Raw genomic sequence first — 24087 nt, 5'->3', positions numbered from 1 at the left:
TTTAAATTAAGGATATTTTCCTGTGCAGATAAGATGCGCACTAATAAACGCAACCACTGCGGCCAGCCAGACAGCCCGGACTCTAACCGAAATAGCAAGAGAAACAGTATATCAAAAACCCAACTATACTAAAATGACTTTTTTTTAAACGTTGCTAGCTCCCGTACTAATAATACAATAAAGCCAAGAGCAGATTGGCAGATGTCACATGTCGTGACACTTTTTTTTTGGTTCTACAACATGTCAGTCATTACGGTATTTTCCTTCACCGATTGGAAATTTTGTGTTGATGTAAAAAAATGTGTGAACCGATTTAATTTTTTGCTTGTACAGTGAGCCTCTTATCTCCGGCTTTTTTTATTATTATTTATAACGGAGGTTTTCAGAGCTACATATTGAGAACGGTTACTCATCTAATTCTATTAGGTAGTTAGCGTTGACTTTTGAGTTCCTATTTTGTTGATAAAATATAAAAAAGTCCCTGGTCTCCATTTGTTAAAATCATTATGGTTTGAAAATAACTTTTACATTAAATAAAACTACCTATATTAATTGTTGGTCAAGTTTAAGAATTAATTTATTAGTTCTGATTCTCTTTATTTAATGCATTTATTATTACGATAATCACTATCTTCTAAATCACACCTTAAATTTGTCATTTGTTTAGTGTATACCTATGTAGATCAATATAAAAACTACGTTTATGTGACTATTCAATTGGCCATAAAGTTTTTTATTAAAAAATCTTTCTATACAAATTTCTTACTTTTACATACTTTATCATAACAAATTAGTAATTACAAAATATTAATCTATTATTAAACATAGCAAAATCAGACGCAGAGAAATAGATTTGAACTTGGACCATTAAACCAGATTTGAAAAAAAAAAGAATTAGAATTTTGTATCATATCAATGCCTAGGCAATCTAAACTAGGCATCACACAACTTATTATACCTTCATCTTTATATAATTTAGCCGCATCATAATAAAATATTCACAACATATAATTAACGTTTCTCACACCACGAAAAAATCTATTATTATAATAACTGACGTTATGCAAAATGAATCGGAACGATTCCATGACTCCAAAGACTATAAAAGAAAAAAAAAACTGTTTACATTCTTGGCCTTTGGCGCGTAAACATAAAGGTGTTCTTACCAAGGTATTATAACTAAGATGTAAGACATCGTATACCATGTAATTAAGAAATACCACATCAAAATACAATGTTGTTGAAAAGTATTACGTTTAATCTACTTCAAGAAATGTTGTATTCTTTGCGAGCAATGAATGGTTTTGATGATTTTAATGTCAATTTAATCGAGAAAGCACTTTAATGGATAAAGTGTTTAGAGGAAATAGAACAATATAAATGGAAAAGATCTGCAATAGATTAGGATCTAGCAAGTTAACATATTATTGCCCTTAAAAGTAAAACAGTAAATACTGAACAACATGACAAGGTTATTCTTCAACCTGTGATAAAAAAGAATATTTTTATATCTTATAAAGATTAACAAACACACACTTTCGAATTTATAATTTATATTAGTAAGGAATTTATAAGATATTAAATATCTATTTAGTAAAAAAAAAACCAAAACAACCAAGAGGTTGATTCTAACAGCAGGAGGTTCATCATAGCATTACAAAATTAACCAAGGGATCTCTTAGGAAATAAAACGACAATTTGTAATAAATCTATAGTATAATAAATAGTCAATAAATAATCATCTTGATACATAGTACATACTCCAATATGTAATGTAACACTTTTATGTGAATACCGGTTCAACAGAATTAGAACTATTGTGTGTGATTACCGATTTTACTTCCGGGAAAAATCGTTATTTTTACAGTATCAGAATTTTATTTGTATTAAAAAATCGATATTAGATTATTATATTCAAATCTCCTACGACTTAAACATCAATTTAATTTACATTTAACGTAATTTCCTTACTAAATTCATTATAAAATCTCCCCTCAATAAACGACGAGCTTTCAATTTCCTCATCAACAAGTAACAACGAATGCAATGACCTACCATAATATACATGGAGTTATAATTGTGTTAAATGTAGTGAAAATAAAAAAGCAAAGCAGGTGTTCATCTACAGGATGATGCAAAAAGTACGTCGGTTAAACATTAATTGATACCATAAATCGAACTTGACAGTGCACTGGATGATTTCACATTTTTTGCATAATAATCGCTATATGAAAACAAGTAATTTGAATAGACAATATAATTGCGCTTTGTCCTATTAATTATTATTTATTACTCGATTATAATAACTGTTTTATCTATGTCAATAACACCGTTACACATAGATATCTTTTTCTAGTTTTATGAAAAAGCGATGAATTCTAAAATTGTAAATTACTTAATTTAGTATAGACATGTCTAGTTAAGCTAGGTACAAAAAATGTAACGTATTTTATTTTTATGTTAGGCGCGAGATTTTTTGCTGTGCAAAATTTGATGGGTATTTACGCGTCACTGACGTGTTAATATTCATAGTTTGTAATTGGTATCAGCATGACATGACGAATAAGATTTCACGCCTATTTGTAAACCCCATTAAGCCTATTTTATACATTTTTTACACTTCAAATACGTATGCTATTTTTGTTAGTGTATTTCATATTGATTTCATACTTCACTTTTGTTCAGTATTATAAACTAGCTTACCGGCCGCGGCTTCGCCCGCTTGGTCTAAAACCTAATAAATTATATACTAAAACCTTCCTCTTGAATCACTCTATCTATTAAAAAAAAACCGCATCAAAATCCGTTGCGTAGTTTTAAAGATTTAAGCATACAAAGGGACATAGGGACAGAGAAAGCGACTTTGTTTTATACTATGTAGTGATTTGTAGATTAACTATATAGAAATTCATATCGTCTAGAGTCTAGACTCTAGACTATTTCATAATCAGTAATTTAAGAAATGATTAAAATATATTATTTTTCCATTACTATTATGAAATTACACCTACCAAGGTATAATATGAGACAAGTCGGCGTCGGCGACACTTCAAAATAATACATGTGAGCAGCCTTTTGAGGGATAGGGGTAGTTTCTGTAAGTATTTATTTTCGAAAGTATATTTTACTAATGGCATAAACAAGAGAATTTATTAAACCTAAAATAAATGTAGAAGCATAGTTAAAGCAATAGAATAAGAACCATAACAACTAACAACACAAGATACAAAACTAAGGTTTTGTGGTGTGCAGTATTTACTTAAAAAGTCCCCGTATGTTTCGCATACAGTATCTAGGAAGCAGTATAAATATCACACTTTTTATTCAATAATATTTATTTAATGCAAATAAAATCACCCTGTATAAACCCCACTAAATGGGGTGTATCGCAACAGGTGGGTATAACCACGCGACATACGCGTGCCCTCCGAATTGTATTCAAGATACATACTAATGCACCGTTTAGTAGAATCCTTGTTAGCGTTATCTCTTTTATTAGCATCGGGATAGAATAGGACAGAAAGATAGGTAATCCTCTTAATAGAATGCAATGATCGGGTAAATTAAGGATAAAGGCCCCCACGAAGCGGCTATCTTAATTGTAGGGTAATAAAAATAATGAGTAACATTGTTAATGATCATATTAAGTTACTTAAGTTCAGGTATTGTATATTTAATATGTATCGTCATTCAATAAATATGGAAAATTATTTGTCTAGTTGTTTATCGCGTATTGCCCTTTACTTCAGTACTTTTAGAAAGGTATATAGGTACTATTTTACTTTGAAGAATTTTCTTTTATTTTATTATTATTTTAAATTAAGACTGACAACTAACACGACGAATCGAAGTACCTACCAAGGAATTTCTTGCCTTCATGAAAGTAATGAATAATTCGCTATTTTCAAGTAAAAATAAACTAAAAACGAAAAAGCCAACACCCTTGCTATTAAGGTTCACGCGACCGATCCAACGTAATAACGAAATAAATAAAAAGCACTGACCTTTATACGAAGAAATATTACTACAGATATATGTGTATTGTGAATTATTACTGTTTTACAGGCTGTTTTAAAAGATTACATTGCAGGACGCACGCATCGCACCTGCCTTCGACCACAGACGTCATAAAAATGTATTGTATACATACGTATATACATACATAAACATAGTATATACTGTATACGCTTTTGTGTATATGCAAATATTTATTATCTGTATCAATTAGTTTACATGAATATGGATATGGTTTATAGATTACTAGTTAGGTTCTTATGATAGTTCTTCGCTATTATCTATACTTCTACACTAATATTATTAATATACAGGAAAACTTTGTTTGTTTGTTTGTTTGATTGTAATGAATAGGCTCATAAACTACTGGACCGATTTTAAAAATTCTTTCACCATTCGAAAGCTACATTATCCACGAGTAGGTAATATAGGCTAGGTTTTATCCAGGAAATCCCACGGGAACGGCAACTATGCGGGTTTTTCTTTGAAAACTCGGGCGAAGCCGCAGGCGGAAAGCTAGTAAATATTATAAAGCTGAAGAGTTTGTTTGTTTGAACGCGCTAATCTCGGAAACTACTGGTCCGATTTGAAATTCTTTCGGTGTTAGATAGAACATTTATCGAGGAAGGCTATAGGCTATACTAATAGGAGTAAAGACACGGGGAGGGAAAAAGCGGAGAGCCGGAGAGCAGCTAGTTGATATATAGATTTTTTTAGACTTCTTTATACAATGGTCAATGAGCATAATGTAAAAATGCTCTACAAGAGCGTTTTCAGAACTACATAGAATATTCAATTTGAAATTGTAAGCATTTTTGCACTGTAAAAAGCGAAAGCTTCAAACTTTCATATTTAGTAAGTACATAATGTGAGAATTACCAAATAGTAGTATTTTTTGTATACATTATAACATACACAAAAATCTTATTAGAATAAAACGAAAGCAAAACCAATTACCAAACATCCCTACGCAATAAAAATATCAAAATTTCTCATCAAACACCGGATATAGAAAATTAATATTTAAAAAAGAAATCATTTGATTTAGGCATTGAGATAAAAATACTACGTATGGAGGAGACACCACGAACAAAATCTGTGCGCCATTTTTTTGCTCTAAGCTTTAAAAATTAGGTATTATCTAGTTAGGTACTTACCGATGAAAGTTATTCCTTTGCACTTTTCCGTATTATTTGTATTATTTGTGCAATATCGTAACACACACGAAGGCTTATTTGATGCGTTTCAATTTAAAACAAATAAAAAATGAGCGTGCAGTTACGCCATATGGCGTATGTTGAGCGGAACATAAGTGATGTAGGCGGTGTCGTCTCCATATCTCAATGGATTTAGGTTATTTAACAGTTATTGCAAATTAATGGCGGGTTCTTTTTAGGTATTATTTAGGCATTAAAAATATTTTGGATTATGTTTAATTCAACGCTTAAGCTTTTCAACAAATAGTGTCAATAAAATCGTTATTTTTTCATTTAAATTTTTCGGTTTTCCCTTCATTCTTGTAACTTACTTGCTATATTGAATAGTTTGATCTCTCTATCCATACTATTATTATAAATGCGAAAGTAACTCTGTCTGTCTGTCTGTTACTCAATCACGCCTAAACTACTGAACCAATTTTCATGAAATTCTGTATGGAGATATTTTGATACCCGAGAAAGGACATAGGCTACTTTTTATTCTGGGAAAATGACGCAATCCCGGAAAACCCACGGGAACGGGAAATATGCGCGGGTTTTTCTTTGACTGCGCGGGCGAAGCCGCGGGCAGAAACCTAGTATTCTATAATCTAATGTAAAAGAGTGAAACATCTCTATAAGCCATGTCATAATAAACATAACCATAGAACTTAAACATTTTAAAACGCATATAAATATAGTAAGTTTTTACAGGACCTAAAAACCGTCTTTATTTTAGCATACAGCTGCGTAACTCCTTATAGGTTCCTTCACCTGTACTTTATAATGGACAGTGCTTAGTTATAATCGTCTCTCACGGTGCATTTACATCAAACGAGCGAATACTCATTGTTACCCACTATGTCAAATTCTTTTAGTTTAAACAGGCGAAGAGCATTCTTTCGTTGTTCTTAGTTCATTCGAAAAGATTCTATGCAATTTTGTAATACTGAACAACACTGAATACGAGTTTTCATTTACACTATAAGATCCCGAAAGAATACTCTTGCTCTAGCTCTATCTCTACGTTCGTTTGATGTAAATGCACCGTTATAAAGTACAATTATATTGTTGGTGGCTTAAGCGTTGAATTCCACAGGTCACCTGTTTGTGTTCGTTTGTGAGACCACGTTTCATTGTCCTTTTTGTTATGCAATACTTATTTCTGTCATTAAAATAAGAAAGAAGCAATATTGCTATTACTCTTTAGTTGTTTTGATAATTCTATCAGTATGTAGCATATTATTTGATGTGTTGTGAATCTAGAGTTCAATTAGAATATTGTAAACAAAATAGGTTTCACGAAATTTTCCAGACCAGAAATCTCTGAACATTGACGTTTACTTCCGAGCGTTACTTCAGCATTTATTGGTTATCAAGTTAATACAATAGAACAACATCTCAGGCGCAGAAATAATAGATACTACCACATAGAATATTCCACATTCATCTTACAGAAATCTATTTGCACAACATCAGAGTCTACCCTTTACAAAGTATCCACAAACATATGCACACATTTTTATATAACGAGTCTCAAAATAAAAGTGTCACATATATCAACACGGCAACTCCTTAATCCTGACACTGTATTAAATCCATACATATTTCCACAAGGTGTACCTAGAAATAATGATTGCTAGCCAGGTGTGTGTTAATGGTCTGCTCGCGAAAAGAAACAAGAATAAGGTTTATCGACATTCAATTCGGCCGGTTAATGTTAACAGCCGCTCGGATAGGTTTTAATGAGACCAATTGACCACACGCATACTATGAATTCGATTTGCTTGGCAAAATTGCAGCTGGTGAAATGCGTCACATATTGTGATTATTGAGAAATCTGAGTATGTTTTTATTGATTGAAATCAACTTGATTAATAAATATATCTCCTTGAAGTATCGTGCGTAGCGTGGAGCCTGGCGAGGCAAATAAATTTATAACAGCATAGTTTATATTATGTTACTAAGGAAAGCTATGGAATGTAAACTCAAACTCAAACATTTATATTTTATTCATTCAAATTGACTTCAGGAGCACTTTTTACCGTTTACCAGCTTGTAGCTTTTTATAGTCAAAGAAATTTTGGAGTCGTTCTAGATAATTCAAAGTTTGACTTCTTAAATAAAACACACACATCAGAAACATATGATTTTCGAATAAATATAACGAATTGATAAGATTAATTGACAGTTCTAAAATACATATCTGCCAAACTAGCACCTTTAAAGTATCATCTTCATAATTAGAGCCGTCAGGATTATCTCCATCTAACCTTTTCAAACAAATGGGGTGCGCTCAAACGTAATACTGAATTCCTTTAACAAACAACAATTCCTCTAGTTAGCGGTATTCCCTATAAATGGTTGTTTCGACGTGTGCGCAGGTGAACTATAACCCGATTAAACTATTTTATACCCTATTTATCTAGATATAAGGTAGAAAGTTCCTAAATGCATTGTTGCAGATGCGTTGCAATGCACCTGCCAATCTCGGCACGAGCAGGTGATACGTTGTTTATATTTTTTTAACCCCTAGAGAAATAGGGTTGCCGACTCCACATTTTATTTTGTTCTTTTTAGACTTTTTATATTCGAGATATAAGCAATTAAAACGTTCGTATCGTTGAACTGTAGGAATATTTCTGAGTTCAAGTTTCCAATGCAATGTACTAATTAGTGTGAAATTATTTTGCACTTGATGTCCGGTAGCTTATATTGTATTATCTGTTCTTATAATTATAAAGGTATTATTGAATACTTCTTAATTATTAAATTGATCGCAACCCTGTTATTGATCGACCATTAAGCGGGGTGGTTTTCAATATTTAAGGGTAGCTAATTAAGCGATCTAATAGCTTTTTATAGATATCCGATGATAGTAATTTTATAGTATTACATCTATTCTGAAACACATTAAGATGAGACACAACAGTTTCTTGATAAAACATTTATCGTAAATTAATTTTAAATAAAATTCACCTGTTACAATAAAATCGTGATTACTTTTTTGTTTCAATGTTGTTCACCTGTACATAGTATCCTGTACTATGATTGTATTGCCCTTTAAACGTAAATACTTTTATAATTAAAAATGTGAACTACGGATGTTTTTGAAATTATCATTAAGGAGCAATAAAATTGTTGTATAAACTGTAGCTTCCTATGAAAATATTTCGAGCCAACCAAGCTCGAGTCGGATACGAGTACGAAGGGTTCCGCACAATTATAAAAAAAAATGGCAAAACATCACGTTATTTGTGTAGTCCTGTAGTGGGGTGGTCCTCTTTAAATATTTATTTTGCATTTCGATTGTAACCACTTATAGTATGGAACTCTAAAAATAAATTTATTATTATCTGGTGTTTACACAACCAATCTAGATTTAGAAAAACAATAAATAAATTTCGTTTTAAACACTTTAAAATCAATAAATTGTCTTCAAAATACGTTAAAATTTCTTCTGAATAAAACTGACCTGTTCACATTTCAGCCAAAACAAGATGGTGGCCCCGGGTCGCCTCATCTCTCCCTCACTCAACTTCTGCTCATCGAGAACTTCGCTGTGACGTCTACCAGATTTCAACCAGACTTCTATTGACCTGGTACCAATGTACAAAATATAAATAAGTATAATTATGTTTAATAATAATGAGTTTGATGGCATTCAAAGGCTCTAATTGAGAAATTTCTTTGATATTGTTTTAGAAAAATTGCATAGTAGAAGACGTGGGCCCGAATCACGCCTCGTGATCTTCTATTGTTTAAACTATAAATTTCTCAAATAAATCAATAAGAGATGCAGGAATAATGTGATATTTAAATAAAATGATCTATGGGTAAAATTGATAGACTTTTAAATTATTGGTCACGAAATGCGAAGCAAGAACATTAGAATCAGAAAAATGATCGCTCATTAAAAATTAAACTATTCTTATCATTACGTACATTGTTGTACATTGTTGACTGTTGTACAAAGTGACCTAATGTCCTAGATTCTAAAAGTTTTTTTTAAGCTATTGCATAGCTTCTATCGCGGGCCTTGAGCGCGGGGACCGAATCCAGAAATTCCGTAACGAAAAAACCTCACGCTCCCCACTCCGACGGGCACGGAGGTGTGGCTTGAAGGCAATAAGCTTTACCGCGGCATTCCCCGAGTGCAACGTCTTTTTTCATAGAACCCTAATTATCATAACCATTTTAAAATTAAGGCCTGCAAATTTGCAAAGTACAGAAGTATAACAATCACAAATCATTTATAGAATATCAGAGTTGAGTGACCCAAATTGTAAGTACATATTTTAAAATGTTTGAGAAAGGATAGTGTTAGACAGTTAGGCAGTTAGGCAGGTCACGACTCCGGTGATTTGTGAATGGAGTACATATATTATTCTTGAGTTTGCGGTTTGCTAGATTTCATGGTTAAGTATTAAATTAAGGAGGAAAATGTATTGATAAAAATGATTTGGTAGTTTCATAAGAGTGATGATTACAGTTAGTACAAATGTATGCTATTACAAGTTTTTTTACGACGTTCAAAAAAGGAGGTTCTCAATTCGTAGCGTATTTTTTATATAGGTACCTACATTTCAATAATATATAGAACATGGAGCTTAATTTAATTACACAAGAAATAAATCTAAATTCTCTTCCTTGAAATAAAAATACCTAATATTAAAATAATACATACCTACTAATATTATAAATGTAAAAGTAACTCTGTCTGTCTGTCTGTTACGCTTTCCCGCTTAAACTTCTCAACCGATATTGATGAAAATTGGCACAGACAATCTTTAGACCCTGAGAAAGAACATACCTTTTATTGCGAAATATGTACCACGGGCGAAGCCGCTAGTTTTCTATAAGCGGAAACAAAAAAGTATTTCTGTAATTGCCAACTTGTTATTTTTCTCTTCTTATTATTTATTTTTCAAAGATCTAATGACATTGTTTTATAAACTTTTTCCATATAAAGGGCAACTTTACATACGCTTCATAAATGAACCCACGGCAAATGGTCAATAACATTAAATCATTTATTTAAGAAGACCATATAAATATCAATAAACTCTGACTCAATAGCCGGAACTCTTACACTTATGAATCAATTATTGGCTATGTCATCCATCTTTTTGATAATCTCTGTCATAGTTTGCGAGTGAGCATTAGAGGTAGCATTTACATTAAATAATAAAGCTTCACAAATTAGTTAGTATAATGTCCATTTTTATATTTTTTGGTATTTAAAATTAATGAATCGTAGTATTTATCTATACATATAGTAAATCTGTAGAAGGGTCAATTCTGTACATTGAAAATATTGAAAAAATAACTAGCAGGGGGTGTTACTGGATCAATACCAAACCCGAATATGTGATTAAAAAATTTTTTGTCTGTCTGTCTGTCTGTCTGTCTGTATGTGAAGACATCACGTGAAAACTACCAGTTCGATTTCGATGAAACTTGGTATAATTATACCTTATTATCCTGGGCGTAAAATAGGATACTTTTTATCCTGGAAAAATACGTAGAAAAAAAATTAATCTCAATTTTTCAGTTATCCATAGACGTTGTTCTGTAGTAGGTACCGCGAACACACGTTGCGTATTATTATAGACCTAGCCGTATTTGGGTCCAATAGATATTTATAAGATGTCATTGTCCGAGTTACTCAAAATGGAGAAATAAACCATCCACGCAAAGACCGACATCCGCGCGGACGGAGTCGCGGGCGGAAGCTAGTTGCAAATATAAGGACTGCATTCCAAGTCAGAGGTTGTGGGTTCGATTCCCACTCAGGGCAAATATTTGTGTGATGGACACATGATGGACATAGATATATGCTCTGTCTCTGGGTGTTAATTATCTATATTATAAGTATTTATTTAAAATTATATAATATGTATGTTTGTGTGAAAGCTTGGTATGGGATCAGATCGTGCCGTAAGTATGTATGTGAAAATCGTTCTGAAATATTTATTTATGTATTAATCTAACTATCTATTGTTTGTAGATTATAAGTTGTTAAAACATTGTTGCTATTATTTTAAATACAATAACATTCTTAATAGCAAGTGTCTGCATATAAAAATTATAACACGACTGACTAAAATGTGAGTGTATGATTACATATTTGTTAGTTTTAGAAATTGAGTTGTCTGCGGTTTGTGGTTTTAATTGAAGTGTTTAGGAAAGGGTTGTTAATCATTTTCAATTAGTGTTTGGAATTATTACACACACAAAATGATTGACGTCAACAATTTAATAAACAAGTGATAACTGCGTTAAAAACAACCGACTTCAAACTTGCACTTACAAAATTTACAAATACCTACAGACAAAAATGCTCATAAAATAAAAACTACTGGGACTATCCCAATAAAATTTTTATGGGACCAATTCGACACCATCCCGCATCGAACAAAAAAAGAATCACGTAAATCGGTTCAGAAACCTCGGAGTAATCGGTGTACATACATTAAAAAAAAAAAAACATACCGGCCGAATTGATAACCTCCTCCTTTTTTTTGAAGTCGGTTAAAAAAAATATACCTTGTTACACATTTTATATTCTCACAAAAAAGGTAGCATATCTTTGATATAAACTATCATTACTTAAAACCGCTCTTATACGCACTTATTACCAAACTCCCAGCTTGGGTCATATAATTTTTCCTAAAACTTAAAGTGGTTAGATTAGACGAATACACGAAGGCATTCTGTTCGGTTTCCATTGAAGTGGGCACTTAAACAGTCGTAAACCACCATAAAACCATGTTATTGTGATCTTTATCTGAGATGTTTTACCGTCCTTAGAGTATCCTAGCAACTAGTTGTTTGTTATGTTATTGTACATACGTTCATACAGTTTATCTAAGTAAGGTAAGGTACTCGTAATACCGTTGGGTAATACTTAATAATGAAAGAGCTTAGGAAATTTAGGAAAAATAAATGGTGAGTCTTTGAGTTTTTGAGACGTTCTTTCAATGATTTCGATTAGATGCATATATCTGGATACCTGCAACAGCCAGCAATTATTAAATAACTATCAAATTAATATTTTGTGCTTAAATAACGTTTATGAATCCCGTTAAAGAATATTAATTCAGTACACATTAGATTGCAATATTGCAATGTAAACAATAACTAAGTTGCATTTTCATAAAGTTGAAACTGTAATATGTAATATGTGTATAGTTAGTTATAAGGTTCGAAGTGTTTACATGAAGCAAAATCAACATAACAACGCGGTCTACCGCGCACTCTTTCACGATTAAACACCGCTCCAATCCGATTTAAAAATAAATCAATAACCAATAACAGTGGTAAAAAAAACTGAGTGCTTAATAGACCAGTGTCCACGGCTAGACATGATTTAGAAAAAAAAAATAGTGAGCAACAGGTGCGGGGCGTTGACCTCGCTTACATCAGCGCGGGAAAAAATGGCGTATTAAAATCTCAGTTGTCAATTTCCTTAATATGTTTCGTTTTTTCGCGGCTTTGTTTATTTTTATTTGAGCTGAATAGAAAAATTTGACACAGGTGTGTCGCGATTGTATTTTTTAATGTTATCTAGTTTTCCTCTTAGAAATAATGTTTTAAAAAATATGTAGATACTTTTCGCGAGTCGACAATGGAAAAAAGAGATACGATTACACTCAAGGATTTAAAAAATATAGTTTTATGTGCCACAATTACTGAAATAGGCCTTAATACTGTATGGGTGTGTATATTTTATACAACATTTTATTTTTAAGATACGTACCACCTAACTACATTACATTATTTAACTACCTTATCGAAAATTAATCTGAACTTTGTGATCCTTTGTGTAATTTAGCATGGAATATGTTACCAAGTACATTTAAAATAATTCATACAGATAACAACAGAAATATAACTTTACATTTGTTACTGTGGTTTAAATTAGTAGGTACCTACGTTATTTTAAAAACATTGCAAGTTTATTAGCTAATAAATAAATACCTTTTTTTCGCAAAAACAAAAAGCCTACATTTAAACTCGAATCCACCGTTCACATGAACAACGTAAGTGTATTTGTGTTCAAAATATAATTACCATTAGGGTTATCGTACAATTGCCTCGATGGAATGAAGTCATTCTCTGCCTAATGAACCGTTTCCTGTCTTAATCAATGACTCGACCGCGATATCTCGACATTTCGAGGGCCAAAAAAAATTTATTAATCGCCATGCGAAAAAGTGAACATGTGTTCTTAGAAATTGTCCTTTTTATAAAGGATGCTTGCTTGGTCGTTTAACAATGCTACATCGTACATACATCCGTTTGTAATCTATTGAAGAAATAGGAGTTCCTAAACTTGTAGAAACTATGTCAAAATGATAAATGTAACAGTAGAGGCACCTGTATAGAGCTTTTGCTCTACTCCGAATAATTTCATTGTGGTGTAATATGTTTAATATGTTTACCTATATAATATGTTATGTTTTATTTGATCTAAGTATCTTATATATAAAATTCCCCTGTCACGATGTTAGTTACCATACTCCTCCAAAACGGCTGGACCGATTCTCATGAAATTTTGTGTGCATATCGGGTAGGTCTGAAAATCGGCTAACATCTATTTTTCATACCCCTAAATGATGAAGAGTAAGGCAGAACAACGTTTGACGGACAGCTAGTTTTTTTACAAAATACGTTGAAATTGTTGATATTTTTAAGGGTTTTAATAGTAACCTACTACGATCTATGCCAAAAAGTTTTTTGTCAAGATTTATTGATATTTGAAGCTTTCAGAGTTTGAGAGAAGTAAATTATTACTTTTCACTTATTCCGTCACGCTTGCGCGGGACTTTTGAGTATCTCAATAATGTAATTTGAATACAACCTTAGAAATTAAAACAAACAAGACAGAATCACGTTCTACTTTTACTTTTACATCCAAAATACCGAACCAAGAAACCAAAACGGTAGTCACGAATAAATGTCTATTTTTAGCTCACTTTAAGGTAAATTAATAGTACAAAGGGGCATCCGGCCATAGGTTTTTACGCTTTGGAATGCTGAATTTCGAAAAACGTGTCAACAATCGAGCCCTTATTACCTTCACAAAGGGTACAAAATGCTTTGACAGCTCTGTTGCTAGGGCCCTAAAATTTACTGTTTACAAGTGGATTTTCAATTTAACTAAGTTTGGGAGGCATCGGTAGTCATGGTGACTCGTAAATGTGTGATCTTTTTTCAATGCGATGACGCTTCTTTTCGTGGTAATTACTTCGTGTAAGCAAACAAATCAGTTAATTTGAAATGAGGCGCAAATAATTGAGACGTGTACCTTTTGTGTTGAGAAGAAAGTATTATTATTTGTATAGTCAAACGATTAATCTCTAAAGAAATGTAAAATGTATGTAAATGAAAATGAAATGAAATAAAATTATTTGTCAATTTATGTTTTACAATAAATGTACGACAGTGGGTCCCAAACTAAGTGAAATACTTGTGTCTTGTTAATATATATAATAATAATGTAGTAGAAGAAATCCTAGTTCTTGTTATATTTATTAATACACAGTAGGTCATGCATCATCTCATACGTATTTAAAGGGATTTTCTGCGTACTTTGCAACTATATTAACTAATATATCTATCATAGTTTTACTATTGCAGTTACTACCTAGTAACTATTGCATTACAGTATTATTAAAATTTTCATCGTGATATTGCCCAATGAAAGTAATATGGAACGTATAGGTAAAAGGCGTTAAAATTAGTCAAAATTCGGCTACTATCTATACAAAATTACTAATTAGTTGTATAAGAAACACGTTAATTTTTTTATATTTACAAAATAAGTATTTTTTAGATAGATACACGTGGTTTACAATTATAGCCCCTTAACAGTTCATTCGCCTTTAATGATATATGGATAAAAAATTGATCGTACATCTAATTAAGTAGAAAAAACTGTCGTCCATAGTAATCGTTAGTTATTTTTTTATAATGAAACTAGCGGTCCCCCCGGCTTCGCCCGTGGTACATATTTACGTTTTCTCTACATAAGAACCATCCTCGTATTTCAAGGAATATAATAAAAAAAGAATTATTGAAATCGGTTCAGCCGTTCTCGAGTTATGCGCTTACCAACACATTTTGCGATTCATTTTTATATTATAGACTAGCTTCCGCCCGAGACTCCGTCCGCGCGGATGTCGGTCTTTGCGTGGATTGTTTATTTCTCCATTTTGAGTAACTCGGACAATGACATCTTATAAATACCTAATATCTATTGGACCCAAATACGGCTAGGTCTAAAATAATACGCAACGTGTGTTCGCGGTACCTACTATAGAACAACGTCTATGGATAACTGAAAAATTGAGATTAATTTTTTTTCTACGTATTTTTCCAGGATAAAAAGTATCCTATTTTACGCCCAGGATAATAAGGTATAATTATACCAAGTTTCATCGAAATCGAACCGGTAGTTTTCACGTGATGTCTTCACATACAGACAGACAGACAGACAGACAGACAAAAATTTTTTTAATCACATATTTGGGTTTGGTATCGATCCAGTAACACCCCCTGGTATTTATTTTTTCAATATTTTCAATGTACAGAATTGACCCTTCTACAGATTTATTATATGTATAGATTAATCGGTCGTCATGTGTCACCATACCATAGTTAATTAGGTACTCTTTGATATTAACGTACTTTAGTAACTAAATTTATTTTTAAAGTTTGCGTAGTGTGGGTTTTTTTGGGCTTCATTATGGTACTGCTTGATAAAAAAATTTTTTACTAAAATAAAGTAAACTAGTTACTTGACTTAGGTTTTTTTTATCAGAGATAAAAATAATTTTATTCATTGTTTTAATTTTTATCAAACGTAGGTAAACTATGAAATAAAATAGCACATTTTAAAACATTTTGTCATTCTGTAGTTTATTTAATCATCAGTTTAACCACTAAAATAACACGAGGACAGCAACACATCCACTTCCCAGTGGAGTGGATGCTTATGGGCGGCGTGTATCGCTTAACACCAGGCGACGCGTCTGCTCGTTTGCTATCCTATACCATAAAAAAAAAAGAACAGTTCTTAGAATTAGCTTAATTAAAACATTAGCAAACAAACCTAGAAAAAAATCTTCAAGTGTATTGTATTACGGCAGTCATTCCTTGATATATGTCGCTAATGATAGACCCATTCAGAGATATAATGTTTAATAATTAATTGAGCATCGAAACGATCCATGGGGCTTCATTATTATTTTAAAAGATTTGTCACCGAAATAAGTGTGTGTTTCCATTGTACAGAGGTACTGTTGTCTAGGACGAATTTTATTAACGATGAGTTTAATTATAGATTTTGGTATTTTTGTGATATGTATTGTGAAAGTAATACTATTGTCATTTATATCATGTTTCTTATATTTTATGGCGCTATCTAATTCAATTATTCGTTCATAGAAGAAAATTTTCAATATTGCAAACAACCAGAAGATAAGAAACATACTGTAAGGGATCAAATATGGATCACTAAAAGTACGCTACAAGGCTACACCATAGCATTTTCCAATTTATTTCTTCAATAAGCTGCAAATGAGAGAGCTTTGAAACACATATACAACATATTGTTTACGAGGTTTCAAAAATCTATGAAATATTCATAAAATATCATAAGTTCAAATTTCATATCAAAAAACCTGAAAAAAAAAACCTGTAAATTGATGACTCAAGTTACCTACTACTTGAGAACTAGCTACTTCTAGTTCTCGTTATTACAAAACCGTGTCGTCCAACAATGGACACGATCACTTATCCGTCACATATGTTCACAGCATGTGACAATAGCGCAGGTGGCATCCACATCTAATCCACATACATCTATAATTACCGATAACTAGCCTGTTGGTCCGATATATTCGGCCATTCAATGCCTTGTGAATCTGTGAATGGTTTGCATGTGTGCGTATTGCCTGTGTGTGTGTTCTAATTCAGCAGTGTGTGACATGTTTGTGTAATATAGAATGCGAATTCTAAGTTTTATTGTTAGAGAATACACGATAGGATTCTATAAAGGTAAGGGTCGATTTCCAAGAGGAGAGCTTTGTGCAAAATGTTTACCACAGTGTTTACGTCGAAGAATACATGACATCTTGTAGGTAGTCCAAGTAAAGGATGGAGTCCCTTTAGGTACTAGTAACATGCTACCCACGATAAAAAGCTTCATTTGTTCTGATGTAACAGCACATAAAAAGACATTATGTCTTATTTAAATGGTAAGATATTTTTATAAATACCATCACTTAAAAGACGCTCGTATTCTCTTTCGTATTCACATCCAGACCTATCAAGATCTTCGTTTACAAAAAGCTTTAATAAGTTTCGAACTTATAAACTGACCAGTCGATATTAACCGTTCACCACACAATAATATCGGTTACATCTCACAAGACATAATGGGTACTTTCATCCCAAGCATCTCCGGGCGGACAAACGCGCGAAACAAGCGTAAAACATTCAAATACCTTTACGCTCATTACCAATGACATGATCAGACAGCCGTAAAATCGATCCTTGCTTACTGTACAACACATTGCACCGTTTACAATATAACATCACGCTATTTTCACCTTTAACACCATGTTATAAGCGACAGAATATCGTAACGCTTCTAGTCCTTAACCCCATCGATGCGTCGCTATCGGTCTAGTATATCATCTTTTGTGCTTTTATGGCGTCGAATTAAAATTACGTTACAATTAAATGTATGTAATCGATTAATAGATTGAATTCCGCATCCCGAAGTATTTCCTTTCGAATACTTTTGATTAAACTCGTTTTCTGGCGTAAAGGATTGTGATTATTTGATACAGGCCATCCAAACATGAGTAATTGTTTCTGTTTTTATTACTAACATATATCGGATGAAATAAACGTACGTAAATCCTATTTACCCTATAAATATACTTGGAAAAGCTACAGTAAAAACTCAATTGAATATGCTGAATGAAATGAATAAAGTTCATAGTTGTATAAACATTAAACAAATTCCTCTCTTCAAAGTCTAACCACTATCAAGAAAACCCACAACTGCGTTTAACCTGATACGTACTTGGCCGTTAATGTTGTCATTCGTGTTTTTCAAAACCATAGAGTTCAAAAAGCTGTCAAGCCGAAACTTAGCTAGTTTGAACTGATCAAACGCGACAATAACGTCCATAAAAGATAATTTACAACCTATATTTCAAAGGACGCAGACCACGCAAAATATAAGTTATTACTGTGACATTATACATTGCTCTTACTTATCCCATTACATTTGCCGTATGACATTTAAAATAACCCATAACCGTGGCTCGATCAATTAAAATTTATTGCCATCTATCGTTGGCTCAATAACATGACAAAGGTGGACCTAGGGTACTACTTAGGTTATTGTCCTGCGAAAGATTATTAAATTACCATTTTATGCCTTCAACGTTTAACCTCTGAGAGTTTGAGAGCTAATCAATGCATCTTACGTTTATGGCAATAACGCGCGCATCCGATTTTTGAAATCTTAACGTATTCTATGCTCAATGAATTTAAAATTGCAATTTTACGAGTGCGTAGAGTCACAATACACTCATTGTTTGGTAAGAAAACTATAGATAAAAATAAACATCTATTCATTCACGTAGACAGCTTTCAAAAGCACCAATTAGGTTCCTATCACCGGAAGGCAGTTTCTACAATGAAGAATAGACAACAAACTCTAGTAGTTGTTGTTTTTTTAAACAGCACGAGACCCGCCTCGTAATCAAACTTTTTACATTGTTTCCCAGTTTGAAAAATGATTAAAAATACTTTATACAACGTGGAACAAATAATTTACTTTTTGCTATCGAAAAAACTTTGATTATCCACCAAAATACAATCCAATTAAGGTTTTTAATATAATGAAGGTTTCAGTGTTCCCGTTTAGAAAACATAAAAAATCGTTAATAACGAAGAAAAATATTAAAGGTTATCCGGGGCCGTCTAATTGACGCCTCGCGGAAATTTACACGAGCTGTTAAGACGTAATTACATTTTAACACGAAAACGCTTAACAAGAAAATATTGCAACTTCAAAATTGGCTCCATCCATCACGGCGCGGTGTAAAAACAGGTAAAAACGCTTAATCTATGACAAGTGTAGTCCTTTCACTTGCCCGCATGCGTTCAGTTTCAATTACCTCTCGCCTTGAAGGAAACCTGGGAGGGAGCGGGAGGGGAATAGATATCTGCATACACGGGAAAGAGCGAGGGATACAAACAAATCGTGGGGTCGTAAAAACCATGCCATATGTCGTACGACAGATGGCCCAGACCGCAGCTCGTCACAGGTTGATTTACTTACGATGAGTTGTTGTCAATTTTAAAAAAATACTTCGACATCGGAGGTGAAAGTTTCGAGGATAGGGTTACAAAACACAACAAACCTTGCGCAAAGGCTTGTGTAAGGATAACATTGTAACAATTTGAAACAAACATTTGACATGTAGCGTGAGAAGCTGTACTGAAATATTTTTCGAACTACATTATTGTGTATTTATTATTAATATGTATATCGAATATCAAACTATTACCTATTATCATACCTTTTTAATAGTGTATATTATCAAATTTAAACATCAAGAAGCAGACAGAAGTCCTATCCTTGTATAAATAAAGTTTTGATACGAACTCGATCGTATCTTGGTCAAATTCAATTGAGTAAGGTGAAAAAATCAACTATACGCTACATTTTCCAATTTTTATTTTACTATTCAAAATTAATTTACATATGACATAATAAATAGGTTAAGGTCAATTTGATGGAATCTGATCTTGTGACCCGTAAGATCATGCATGCAAAGACGCTATAACCATCTGCTAGGTACTGCTAAAGAGTTCTTTTGTTAACTTTTGTAAGCAATAGAACTGCGTTTGTTCAATGCCTTATTATGACAATTTAACAATTAATGATGCGAAAAAACTTCAAATCTACATAAAAACCGCCATATCTCGTTTCAACTATTAGGTAAATGGTTACAATCTTTACACTCGCGTACACAAGTAAATAAAAAATAAACGTGAAAATAATAAAATCAACCGTCACGCTTATTAATTCGCTGAGTCGTTACATAATAATATTTATGAATGATACAATCCCTTTAATTGCTTATTTAGATAGAAATCTTCCTGCGCGAGCGCAGAAACGGGCGTGACGTCAGCGGGCGATGACCTCTATGGGATTGGGTTGCAATATGGATCAGTGCAATAATCTGGTGCAAATTTTTAAACATGTTTTTGTTATGTAAACAATATGAAAAAAAAGCTTTATGCCACTAACCGACAACCGCCACTCTAAAGTTGTTTTTTAATAAGTATGTAAATACATTTCACAGTTTTTTTTTACTTTAGTCTGTATTTCTGATCACCTGTAATTGATATGGCTTATTACATTACATTAATAGGTATTCTATCAGCAGAGAAAAAATTTAGTATCGGTTCTGTTTACAAGAGTCTTGCAAGCTTTTTTATCGGAAGGAATATTCTTCTATGGTCTTTTTGATACTTTTAATAAATAAAATAAGTCTCAGATTAATGAGGAAAATACGGAAATGGGAGACTTGATGAACCAATATTTAAAGGTCATAAAATCTTCGTAATACTGTACTGCATTATTATGCTAACTAAATTATACTAAAAGCTAAAAATAGCACTGCAATAAGAAAACGAAATCAAAATACAATATGTATAAATATAATAAAATTATCATTAGTACCATCTTGCATATTCACGTAATATAATTAAGCCGAAAATAGACATTATCAAAACCAACATTTGAATTCAACTAATCGTTTATTCCCTTACAATTTCGTCTCTTTCTGACACAACTAAAGCTCTATTAAATCGAGTGAGAAAGAAAATACTTAAGTAGTCCCTTAAACGGTAATAACACCTCTAAATAACTGAAGATATATCACAGAATATGATTCTATCAACATGACCATAAAGCTAGATGTAACTAAGTCCGCGCTTACCGTCAAATTAAGAAGATAAGGTTTAGACAAGAAATGATCATTACCATAAATTATACAATTATCGCAGGCGTGACTCTGAGTGCACATTAGCTTATGTTTTATGAACACTTTCGTATGAATTATGCTAATATGAAGATAAGCTTTAAAAATTATAATTAGGTTATAGAATTAATAGACAGAAACAATTCAGTTTGTTTACTTTTACATGAAAAAAATGTACTACATATTCATAAATTCGTGTGTTGTTTGATAATCATTAATTCTGCTTTATTACTATGTTTATGTAATTGGTTATTAAATTGGCTATCTCTTATATCTCGTCATAACCAGTAGTTTAAATACACATAAATTTATATTTTAGTAGAGGTTTATTTGATACGAAAACTCCACCTCTATTCATCAAACGTAATAAGCACTTCCTCGTAGTCCAAATCACTTTTAAATATTAGCTATAACTATATATAGTTACATATATAATCTAGACGCTTAAAAATATTTCTGTATTCAACGCTATAATACTTAAATAAAGTGCTGTATCATCAAACATTATGTTAGAAAGAGTGTCATTTATCATCCCTTAATTTTATTGTATCACAACACATTTTGATTACAAATCATAATGAGTTGAAATTTACAGGTCATCTTCAACAAACTGTCAGTATTTTGAGAATCGACTCTAATTAACATTTCATAAATCCTACGCACAGGTAACGATAGTTTTTAAAATCTTCCGTTAATGTCTTCCTACATACATTTCAATGTTTCAATGTTTCTAGGAAGCACCTTTTAATACTGCGTAAGCTAAACACATTATTAAAAGTTCCCTTTAATGCAACCCACATTGTTAACAAGCAATCTCACATAAAATTAACGAAAAGCATTTATTCGTTCGCATAAATAGCCAGAAAACAAAACAATGTTATGACACGGTTTCATCGCACGAAACTATGTAGATAATTTTAAATTGGACTGCGGGAGAGAAAACAAAAGAAGTCATCTGACCTAAATACATGTGGGTGTTGAGAGAAATAGTTAAATTTATCTGAACACGGAGGAACAGCTAAATGTTAGCCGTTCTTGTGTAGATATACAATATATGTACATGTTTGAAACATTTATTTATTTAGTCATGTATTTTACTAAAATGCTTTTACAAAACTTACTATACGAATGTAGTTATATTTTTAACTAGCTGTGCCGCGCGGTTTCACCCGCGTGGTTCCAATCCTGTTGGTCTTAGCGTGATGATATATAGCCTATAGCCTTCCTCGATAAATGGGCTATCTAACACCGATAGAATCGGACCAGTCGTTCCCGAGATTAGCGCGTTCAAACAAACAAACAAACAAACTCTACAGCTTTATAATATTAGTGTAGATCAATAAAGAAGAAGCACATAAAACAGGAATACTTTGGCAGTCTCAATTTAAGTTTTCGGAGCTAAGAATTACGAAATGTATGTACCAGATTAACTTATCGCTTTTATTACTAGTTCTATAAATTATGTTTTATAAAAAAAAAATATCATACGTAAAAATCAAACTCCTGAACTTTTACACGAATAAGGAAAAAAAAATATAAACCAAAACAATGTAACCAGAAATATGAATAATTCGCTCATAAACATTGTTGCATGGCATCTACATGGTGACGTCATACCAGCCCTATACGGGAAATCCATCCATCTTCTATTTATAAACTCCTGAAAAGACTTTCCACAGATTAAAAAATAAAATCCATTCAACAACTTAAGTCTCTAAACATAACTACAAAAAACGTAAATAGACTTGCTTCAGGCGATCCCTGGAGGCGTTTTCCTTTAAATACAATTTTTCAGACGATATGAACATTGAATGAATTAAAGCGCCCTTCGGTCCCTAAGACGTAGTTGTCTGCCCGCCTAAAGTTCACGCCGCCCTTCGTCATAGATCAATCAAGGGCACACAGACATGTCTTAAAGGGCTTTTAACATCCTACAAATTAATTTACTAAGACTCATGCTAGCAAAAAAACCTTCAAAATAACTATTTTTATATTTGTAAAATTTAAATAACTGCGTAAAATATAAGCTCTGTTAAATTTAGGTGGGAGTACTTCCGTATTTAAATTCCCTATTATTGCTAATACAAGTCATTAGCTACAAGGACTGTTAAATCATTCTTGCTCTTAATTTGTCAGCTTAAAAGATCCGGCGCTAAATCGATTATTCATTGAAGTGGGAGTGTAACAGGATACAAACATGCATTTATGATAGTAAAACACAGATAGTTGCTCTCCAAGTGACTTTAAACCAAGGTTCCGTGAAATACTGACGTACCTACGTATTAATCGCGACATACTTTGTACTAATTTACTTACCAGAATAATTTACGAGATTTAAAAACTAGAATAAATCTAATCTAGACATCTAAGTAACAGACTAATTATTACCCAAATCATAAAACTGATTTATCTTGCGTCATATTGAGATTTCCTCATACTTTTGTCGAATTTTATTGGTCAAGTGGCATTTTTTATTTACATGGTTATGCGATCTAGTTATGATTGGATTAATTATGTGGGGATAGAAATGCTTTGGTCTGAAGGTGACGTGCATCGATGCATAGATTAAGATAACGGGCGTAGGAATGGAAATGAATTAGGTATTTGTTGCGTCCAATGATAGGAACTTTTAACTTAGGTTATTGATAAATCTTCTCTAATTTCATTAAAAAACAAAATCTGACAGAGTTTTAATTTAATCTCATATGGCTCCTAATTTTTATGGTAGTAGGAAGAAACAGGATTAACTACAGGAAATGGTTAAATTGAAATAAATAATAACATAACACACACAA

At 32.3% G+C, this 24087-nt stretch overlaps 1 protein-coding gene across 1 annotated transcript in view; it reads right to left on the bottom strand.

Moving 5' to 3' along the window:
- LOC123694660 (tRNA dimethylallyltransferase) overlaps positions 1–24087 on the bottom strand; it is a 200436-nt gene that overhangs the window by 26958 nt on the left and 149391 nt on the right. The window contains exon 4 of the mRNA XM_045640154.1: positions 8686–8809. Within this exon, the coding sequence (XP_045496110.1) occupies positions 8686–8809 (124 nt within the window). The remainder of the gene's footprint in view (positions 1–8685; positions 8810–24087) is intronic.

The sequence above is a fragment of the Colias croceus genome, chromosome 9, assembly GCF_905220415.1.
Source record: "Colias croceus chromosome 9, ilColCroc2.1".
In the NCBI taxonomy this organism is placed as follows: Eukaryota; Metazoa; Arthropoda; class Insecta; order Lepidoptera; family Pieridae; genus Colias; species Colias croceus.
Note: the sequence above shows the minus strand (reverse complement) of the source record. Positions and strands in the feature narration are given on the sequence as shown.